Source organism: Platichthys flesus, chromosome 8 (assembly GCF_949316205.1).
Source record: "Platichthys flesus chromosome 8, fPlaFle2.1, whole genome shotgun sequence".
Classification (NCBI taxonomy): domain Eukaryota; kingdom Metazoa; phylum Chordata; class Actinopteri; order Pleuronectiformes; family Pleuronectidae; genus Platichthys; species Platichthys flesus.
In genome coordinates, this window is record NC_084952.1 from 19,307,414 (window position 1) to 19,317,369 (window position 9,956).

Here is a 9,956-nt window from a genome sequence, read left to right on the forward strand (position 1 = left end):
ATTGAGGTCATGATACCGGAGCCAAAACTATCTAGACAATTTCCACAGAAATTTTACATAACTTAAAATTCGTACAAACTCTACTGTAGCTTCAGTCATATCCCACCACCAAACAATTAATGTTTAAATACTGTTAGGTATTTTCTTCCCTCTTAATATATCTAAAATCTTTATATCACAAAGTGATTACTGCAAGTCATACAGAAATTAACAGAGCTCAAACAGTGTAACAACTTGTCCAAGGGGGGGCAGGCGTCAAGCTTACAGTGAAATATCTTCCCTGTGTTTCATTAACCTTCCTCCCCCTCTGTGCCTCCACCCTCATCACTGTAGGCTGCTCGCTGCTGTCTCTGAACTGTTAGATGTAGGATCTCTTTACAAAGGCCTGCTGTGCTTTTTCCACCTGGGCCATTAGACCTTCTCTCTCACTGGATATGATGACAGGCTCGGGTTGCAGTCCCATTATTTCCTGTTGTCACACCGAGACACCCAGGAGCAGGCACATCCCGTCAGTGAAACCGGCACAGGAAGTGCTTATCATTGTATTGACTCTTACTGAAAAAGACGGCCGTGTCAGTGATGTCAGCTGACTGCTCCTTAGCAGAGTGCATAGGTGCAAAAAAAAAGTACATGAAGTTGGATGCAACAGCATGCACTCGCACACCAACAAACTCAGGAAGTGGTGTATGTGATTAGGCAGGCTCTCATGCGCCTGGAGCTAGGAGTCATGGCCAATTAAGACCAGAGCCAGAAATAGTTCTCCCCTCTCTGCGTCTCTTCACTGTGTGTTTGTCCTGGCCTCAGCCTGTCTGTCCTGTTGCATTGACCCTGTCCAGCAGAGCAGGCCTATGTCTAGGATTTAAGCACATGGATTAAGGCCCCTTTACTCAACACACACACACACACACACACACACACACACACACAATATAAGACACATCATCTGAAGCAGTGAACTCCAACAGCAGGAGGGACAGGATCCCATCCCATAAGAAAAGTGAGAAGCGCAGGGACTAATTGTCACAAATAGGATGCAATTACTGCCTGGGCTGGAATTGGGAGGAGCAGAGTTTATATGGACACGGGTGGGGGGGCATGGGGAAAGGGGGAAGCTCCTTGGAGGGGGAGGAAGTGGGAGGGAAGAGTGGGAGGAGATCAGTCAGCTCCTCTATTCCTGTGATGGATTGGACCTAACATTGCTTATAATTTAAGGCTCTTCTCTCTGCAACATGTGGAAACGGTGACAGGATGAGGGAAGGGAGGAAGGAAAAGACAGATCCTCACAGACGGGAGTCATCGCTGTTTTACATTTCACTTCAGCCTACACACTCTCCAATTGTAACCTCTCACCCAGATTCTCATAGACCATTGGCTGAGCGACAAAAGCATTTTTAATGGAAAAATCCTGAGGGAGTGTTCAGCTCCTCGGCCTGTTGGCAGACGGCTGTGTGTCATAAACTGTTTTTAATGACAATGCAAGATGCCTTTGTAATGCTGGTCATACTTCAGTGCCTCGGCTAAGGGCCAGATAGCGTCTAAATGCCCCCTCCCTCACACAAAACGTGCACAGACCGCTCTTTCTAACCAGTGGGTTTGTCCAAACTCATTACAGGTCTTATCTGTTTAGCATATAGGCATTACCACTTGTAATAAAGTGTAAAGGAAGCATAAGTTTAGGACTGCTCTGCTTCTTGCCTCCTCCTCTTAAACTCCTCTGTCTCCTTTCACTGACTTTAAACTTGTGGCTACTATGACATTCCAGGGGGTGGGGGTGGACCTTTTGTTTTAATCTCTGTCAATGGAGCGTGGAACTTGGTGCCCTCTTCCCTGGCTTTGTGTGGGTGCATGTGCGTTAGAAGGGGGGGGGGGGAAATGATGGTGGGGAGGTAAATGGAGAGGCTGCAGTGTTTCCGGTATCCTTGGCAACACAGTGGGAATTTGGAGTTTAAAAAGCCCTCAACTTAACCTGCCCCAAATCGCCCTCACCCCTCCCCTACCTAATTTTTTTGTTTTAGTGTGTCAGTCTGAAGTGGAAGTGACAGCGCTTCTCGGGGACTGTGTGTGTGTGTACGTGCTGGTGGCAGTGAGCGTTTAGTGACTCCACTTGTGAGAGCATGGGAACTTTACATTTCAAAGGCAAGCAGAGGTTTTGTGGGGGGTGTGGAGAGAGGATTAAAAAAAGAGAGATGAGTGAAAGGGACTGAGTGTATGCTTGCATGCGCCCGGCACCGAAGATGAAGCATTTTTCAGAGACTCTGAGGAATTCTAATTTTGTCCAGATTAAGAAAGTTATGGGTTAGGAATGGGGGGGGGGGGGGGTCTGTGGAAGAGGGGGGCCTGGATTATTGGGGGTGGGAGAAAGTGGTGAGGGAGGGGGGTGATGGACATTCCTTAGGATGAAGTAGGTCATTGTTCCCTGTCTCTCGAGAAGAGAGCTCTCTGAAGGAACTGATGAAGTGAAAGCAGCGGAGGGAGGGAGATGCAGGACTGATTTGAGGGGGGGGGGAGTACAGGTCCGAATACGGGAGAGGAGGGGGGGGGGGGGTCGCATTATTCAGTAATCCTATTGAAAATGCCTCTGAAGGACAGTCCAAGAGAAGCGGGGAGAAAGGAGAGGGAATGGAATGTGACAACAGAAAAATGCCATTGATGGTGGTCAGTTTGAAGCTGCTTGATATGGAGAGACGTCTCCACTGAATGGCAAGTCCACAGAGATGAGGAGCAGCGCCGCTCGTTCAGCCTGACAGAGATGCTCCGGCTCCACCTTTCACCCCACCGGCTTCACTCGCTCCTCTCATCTCCTCGTTGTCAACCGACCCCCTTCACATCGCACATTCCTCCGCCTTTCAGCCAAGATTTTATGCTTGAGCCGTTTCTGTTGAGATGCTCAGAATTTCAGGACATGGGTACAGGTGAAGCAGAGTAGCTTAAGTCTGATTTCCTACGTTGGCAGCAGCTCAGAGCCAGAGAGCAAAGGTGTTGAGGTAGAGCTTTACATATCAAGATCTATAGATGTACTTCAATATAGTCGTTCGGTCAGAAGTTTTACAGCTGCAACATATTGTTTATTTACTGTATGTACACTGTAGAGATGATTTGATACAGTTTTTCTCTGCACGATACCAATTCCAATACCTGGACTTTGCATCAGCCAGTATGGACTACTAATCCGATTAAAACAACTTGTACTTATATGCTAACAGGTGATTACTAACTCTGGTTTGGAATGGTTCTTCAGATGTTTTAAATCGATGTTTTACTTATTGGACTTTCCTGGCTTAAATATTTGCTAACTACTGACAGTGCAGCTAGCTCTGGTTAATGCTGCACTACCAGAAAATTCTTCAGTACTTACCAGGGCAGTACTTACCAGGGGCAGTACAGCACAATTGGTGTTATGGAGTCTCAAAGAAAATTGCAGTTTTAATGTATAGACGCGGTATCGAATTGGTACATTGATTCGCTTACTGGTGTTTTCGGTAGTATCGGAGGCATGCTGGTATTTGTATTTAGACATCTCTACTTGACTGTGGTGATAAAGGAATCCCAATGTTTTTGTGTGTTGTCAGTTGTTTTTACAGAAGTTGTGTTTGAATGTTTCATGCATTTAATATCAAATGGAAGAGTTCTTTGGTTCATGGCATCTTAAACTGAATCCCCATCTCAAATGTTAACCACTATTTGATCTGTATCTTTTCAACTTCAACATTTATTCATCACATTAACTTCCATCTCTTTCTCTTCTTTTCTCCAGAGTTTTTCCGTGAGCTTCTGAAAAATGCCGAGCTCTCACTGGACAGCATGTTTGTGCGAACATACGGAATGATGTACATGCAGAACGCGGAGCTATTCAAGAACTTTTTCGAGTCCCTGACTCGGTACTATGTGTCTGGCAGCGCTGCTGTCAACCTGGACTCCATGCTGTCGGACTTCTGGGCCGACCTCCTGGAGCGGATGTTCCGACTAGTCAACGTACAGTACGAATTCAGCGACGCCTACATGGAGTGCGTCAGCCGGCACACAGAGCAGCTGCAGCCATTCGGCGACGTGCCCCGTAAGCTCCGCATCCAGCTAACCCGGGCCTTCATCGCCGCACGCACCTTTGTTCGCGGCCTGGCTCTTATGCCAGAGGTGATCAATAAAGTTTCAATGGTAAGCGGAGTTGCTTGTGAAGCTTTTGTCTTTCCCAAAAATGGATATAGCAGTCAGTCAACCTCTGGACACGGAAGAGCTCACTCTATCCCTCCCTCCTGTTTCTGACTTCATATCTTTCTTGGAAAAACTGGCAGGGTTTCCAGTGCACTGTCTCTGATAACATAAACCTCTTTGTCTGCTCTGGTATTGCATGGTTTTTCAAGTTAGTGAATGATTCATTGTTGATTAGATTCTCCTGATTTGTGGAGGGAGATTACAAAATGAATGTTCTTACTTATAGTCTAAGTATGTGTCTGTGTTGCTTTTGGATGAGTGTTATTGCCGTGGTACAGTGATAGCTGAATGCTCACTGCCCCCTGCCTCTTCCAGGTTAGTGCATCTCCCAGCTGTGTGCGAGCGGCCATGAAGATGATGTACTGTCCCTACTGCTCGGGCCAAGTGGCCCTGAAACCCTGCCAGAATTACTGTCTGAATGTCATGCGGGGGTGTTTGGCCAACCAGGCCGACCTGGACACAGAATGGAACAACTTCCTCGGTAAGCAACCATCATGTGAACAAGGACACTTTCTGCAGTTGTTATCAAGCAAACCTGACCGTAAATGCACCCTGCTCTAACCATAATCACTTAAAGTGTTTGATTTGGCAACAAGTCACATTCAAACATCTCCCTGCTTACAAATTCTTTCACATGTTGTCACCGAGTGCTCATATTTCTAGTTTTATCTAATCAAGCTAGTTTTATCTAAACATTTTTGCATCTTTACGCCTACGGGCATGAAACCATGATGACATAACAGGATTGGTGGCTTGATGGAACTGGGGGAGGAATATTTTTACCGATCGTGTTCACCGGCTTTATGGCACTTCAGTTTGGCAAGAACATTTATAACAAAGGAACACAGTGTATTGTAAAAAGAAATCATGTACAAACACATCCCTCATTCTTTAGTATCTTATCGAAAAAAAAGGGAGGGAGGGAGCGGCCGTACACGCTGTACATGTTGTGGCCCTCAGGATGACTACAGCTCCTATGTTGTGTAAACACAGGCCCAGATCAGTTTCCTTCTAATGAGGGTGGCACACATGTCACTCTTTTGTATAAATTATATTTGCTCTACATAACTAGCTGGGATATCACCATCACATGTGTTAGTCCCTGGCCCCTGGAGGACACTGCTCTGCAAGAATCAAGTCTCTGTTTATCAGTAGCCTGCTCGCTTGTGTGTGCTTCCCCCTAGTGGCCTTTTGTAGCATCCACCTCAGAATAAGGGGGAATAGATATGACAACTTTAATGATCCCACTCTTGGGTAGTAAATGGGAAAACGTGAAAGTATAAAAAAGAATAAGTTAGGCAATAAAGCAGAATTTTTTTGTATCGGATTGAAATAAAAATATAGAGAATATACGCTTTTTCACTAGAGACAGAGATGTTATTTGTTGAGAGAATTATACTTGAATAAACTCATTTTATGAAATATCTTTGTTTTTTATTCAATGAAATTCTCAAATTTTCTGCTCTTCAGATGGTATGCTTAGTCTGGCTGAGAGGCTGGAGGGTCCCTTTAACTTTGAGTCTGTCATGGATCCCATCGACGTGAAGATCTCCGAGGCCATCATGAACATGCAAGAAAACAGCATGCAAGTTTCGCAGAAGGTCAGTATATTTTTACACAATAATGAAAAGAAAATAAGTATAAAAGGATTCAGTTCCACTCACATAACTTTATTTCTTGTTCACCGCCAATAGGTTTTCCAGGGTTGTGGGCAGCCCAAACCGAGCATGGCCTTCCGCTCCAAGCGTTCTCTCAAAGAAACCGGCTTTACTGGCCGCTTCCGCCCGTACAGCCCTGACGCAAGGCCCACCACCGCTGCGGGCACCAGTTTGGATCGATTGGTAAGGTCTAAGAAAATCCAGAGCACACTCAGACTACTGTTGCTTTGTTTTAAGTCGTTGTGTCTGACCCGTTCTTTGTGTCTTTGCTACTTAGACAACTGATGTGAAGAAGAAGCTGAAACATGCTAAAAAGTTCTGGTCCACATTGCCAGACACTGTGTGTGTAGGTGAGAGGATCGCACCTGGCGATGAGTGCTGGAACGGAACCGCAAAAAGCAGGTAAGAAAAAAAACAACACACCAAGTACATGGAATTCAAGTTTGGCTGTATTGTTGCTCAGTCTGACATGTTGGACTAATGTTAATTCTCCCTCGACACAGGTACGAGTCAGTTGTCATTGGCAACGGGCTGGCCAATCAGGTATCAAACCCTGATGTGGATGTAGACATAACAAAGCCAGACATTATGATTCGCAGTCAGATTGCAGCTTTCAAAGAAATGACGAGTAGGCTCAAAGCTGCGCACAGCGGCAACGACATCTCTACGGAAAGCGGTGAGGACAATAGTTTTGAAGGATTTGAATCTATGATAAAAAGTCCTCGTTGCACACGTCTGACCCTCAATGTCTTTTATGTTTCCCAGATGACGAAAGCAGTGGAGGAGAGGAGAGCGGCAGCGGCTGTGACTCTCCATCCTGCGACACAGACCGGGACATGTACTTCTCCACTCCACCGAACCCTGTCAAGCCCCGGGTTGATCAAGTGGTGGTGGGCAAAGCTCCATCGACTGTGGCCGCCACACACGGAAGCATGGCGCTGGCGCTCTGCGGGGTGGCCCTGGCCCTGCTCGCTCCCCACCTGAGATAAGACTGGCTGGGCAGGGAGAGGACGAGAACGACCAGGAATGACAGAACGAAGGGGGAAACTGTCAGAGAGACTTTAAAAGACTGCCTTCAGGACCTTGGATTGTCCGCCATTGGGGAGGGAGACTCTTCTTAATATTATAATAACTTCACTTTTAATTATTTGTTTGTATGTTTTTAAGGACATCAGTGTACAGCAATATGATTTACGTCCCAAAAATCCACTTTATTCCCCCTTTCCCAGATAAACCTTAACTCCTTATGGCTCTTAGGGAGCTTCACTATGGTTCTGCTTGCTGCCTTACAAACATGATATAATTGCCTTTATTGAGGCAATTTCATAATTAATTTGTGTGCCTTCTTCAGTGATTGCCACCTGATAACTCGAAAGGAACGAATGAGTGAGTGCCTGTGGTGGGACATGTCTTCATAATTCTGAGGATTGTCTTTCTTTCCATTATTCAAAGGTCAACACATCATGTGGTTGTGGGTGTTAACATCCCACAACGATGACTTTTCACATTGCCAATGTGCACACTGTGAACATTTCTGTGCATTTATACATTTACACACATGAACCAGTCAAAAGCTCTGATGCTGCCTTTTGATCTCCACTCAGGAACAGTTTGAGCTTCAGTTGAGTTTGAGCTGCAGAACGCTCATAAATCCAGAGAGAGATGTTACAGCACCGGTGGTAATGTTTCACCAGGAGATGGAGTCAGTCTTTAGAAGAGCTTTCGGGCGTCTGTGAGCCCGAACAGGCAGGTAATATGTCTGCTATGAGCGTTATCACGACTTCACTTTGAATTTCCACATGAATTTGTTAGTTTCCTCAGCTTCAACGCTTCAATACTAAGTTCATACCTCATGCATGCCCGCAATGTCAATGCAACCGAGTGAGTTGAAAGTGCCTGAAAGAGTTGAGACGAGCAGCTGGCAGCCTGCTGAAAGGTAACCGCCGTGGAAGAAGGAGTCCCCTGACACAACCCCTAAAGAAGGCAAAGCTGACATGTCCTGAAAGCCCTTTTTGGTACCGTAAGCTCAGTTCAGCACAGAAGATCTGCCTCTCAGCAGTCTTACTGTTGGAGAAGAGAGGGTGGCGACATGTATGTTCAGAGCATTTCACATTAAACTAGAGAAGCGGAACAAAAGACAGTGCTTCGATCAAATGAGAATCGAGAAAAGATTATTTTAATACAGGGTTTAATGTTGAAGAGGTGTTGTAATTTTTAGATATTTTTGGTATGAAGATATATATTAGGTACTACAGTGGATTTTACTGCTAGTTTTAGGTGGTGGAAGAGGTCAGTGTGCACATGGGGGCACTTTTGGTCAGTGAGCACAGTGTGTTGGGGCTTCATTTATCTTTTTTTTTTGTCTCCCCTCATCACCTCCGCCCCACAAAACACACGTGTACCTCTTAAATGGCCTTTGTCACTATAATGGAATCATCCTGAACCAGTTGATCTACCTATCCTCATGTTCTCATCATTTTGACTCGAGGTGGAATGTTGAAGTATTGCTACCAAAATGAATACAACATATGGTGCCTGATCTTCGTTTTGTTTAATTAACCTTGGTACATCATTAGCAACTCGGTAAAGTCTGAAAAAAAAATAATGTAGATGTTTTATCTTCTCGCCTCAGATACCCTGAAGGGTGTTTGAGATCACCATAACCGGCAGAAGAGCACATCAGATTTTTATATGTGGTTTGATCTGATGAGTGCGTCTGTTAGTTGCATTACCTGGTCATTTCATCTCTAAAGATGCTGCCTCATGTAGCTTCTGTACAGTAATTTATGCATGTATTTGAATGTCATTTCCAATTCTTTCATAACTGACGTAGATTATTCACACTACAGTATTCAGGAGGTTTCTGATATGCAACGTTCAGGGGACGAATATTCATTTTTCAAAGTATTTGATTTGATCTAATATTGGGGGTTTTAAATATGCATTTTAACCTAAATTGAACAATGGCTTTGCATGACTGATATTTGTCTGCAGCTGTGAAACAAACAGGCTGCCGTCTGACAGTTGACTGACAGAAGGTGAATACTGGACACATCCTATACACCTCTTTTTGGCTTTGAGATCAAATTGAATAGTCTCCAAACAGTGATCAACAAGGAAAGCAACATAAAGAATCTGATTTGAGGATTTTATAAAACATCTATGCAACCTGTATAAAATCCTGAAGCATTAAATTACAATTATGAAGCTGGGCTTCAGCAGCTTCGTTTGACATCACTTCTGCATGTAACTCCCTCAATTCCCCAGATATTTTTTTGTTTTTGTTTATGTTCCACCAACATTTCTACAAGAGCTTGTGCATGTGTTTGTGTCATGTGACGCAGCGTTTGAGGAAACCCAACTTTCTGAGAGGGCTAGGGAAATGTCTTTGGGTGATGATGGTAAATGTCTGTGCTTGCGGGCCAGGGCAGCAACATTTCCCAGCTGGCACGAGTCGGTCCAGCTGCTGGATGATGTTCTCTCCATCAACAGAGCAACTTCAGTCTTGTGACTTTAAAGTTGAGTGGGACAGGTGTCGAACCCCGTCCCTCTGCCTTTGGCCCACAAGAAAAGAGAGGACTCGCTCTCTGAGGAGCGAGTGAGGGACTTGACTGAACAGAATAAAAGAGATGTAAATAAAGAGCAGCCGTTTTTAGATGTCTCTAAAAGAGGCCATAACATTACACCAGATTTTTACTTGTCAGAGTATCTCCTAAATGCTATGAAAAAAAACAAGATGAGATAGATGTTAAATTGTAAGAGGAAAAAATGTATATTAAACAACATTTCTTAGTCTTGTTGAAATAAAGACTGCCAATATTTAAACTGGTGTGGATGTCGTCATTTTCCTTAACACTTGTAAATACGATGGTCCAGTGTCTGTCGTCGGTGTCTTTGTTCTTTGTCAACTCAATGAGGGTGACCGGCTCATAGGCTTTAGTTTCATCACAGACATTTTTTATTGATTGTTATGAATACATTAACTGGAAAAAATATATTGTACAGTGCATAGGGAGGCAGACATCCCAATGGAATTATTTTGAAGCCTCTAACAAAAAATGTTTTAATTTCACAATATTAGAAAATATT

General features: G+C 44.4%; 1 protein-coding gene across 1 annotated transcript in view; it reads left to right on the forward strand.

Annotated features, from left to right (window-relative positions):
* Positions 1-9,692, forward strand: part of gpc4 (glypican 4) — a 30,216-nt gene extending 20,524 nt beyond the window's left edge. Inside the window, exons 3-9 of the mRNA XM_062393234.1 lie at positions 3,755-4,152; positions 4,525-4,690; positions 5,680-5,810; positions 5,904-6,050; positions 6,145-6,269; positions 6,371-6,543; positions 6,633-9,692. Coding sequence (XP_062249218.1) covers positions 3,755-4,152; positions 4,525-4,690; positions 5,680-5,810; positions 5,904-6,050; positions 6,145-6,269; positions 6,371-6,543; positions 6,633-6,856 — 1,364 coding nt within the window. The 3' untranslated portion in view covers positions 6,857-9,692. The remainder of the gene's footprint in view (positions 1-3,754; positions 4,153-4,524; positions 4,691-5,679; positions 5,811-5,903; positions 6,051-6,144; positions 6,270-6,370; positions 6,544-6,632) is intronic.
* Positions 9,693-9,956: the final 264 nt, after the last annotated feature.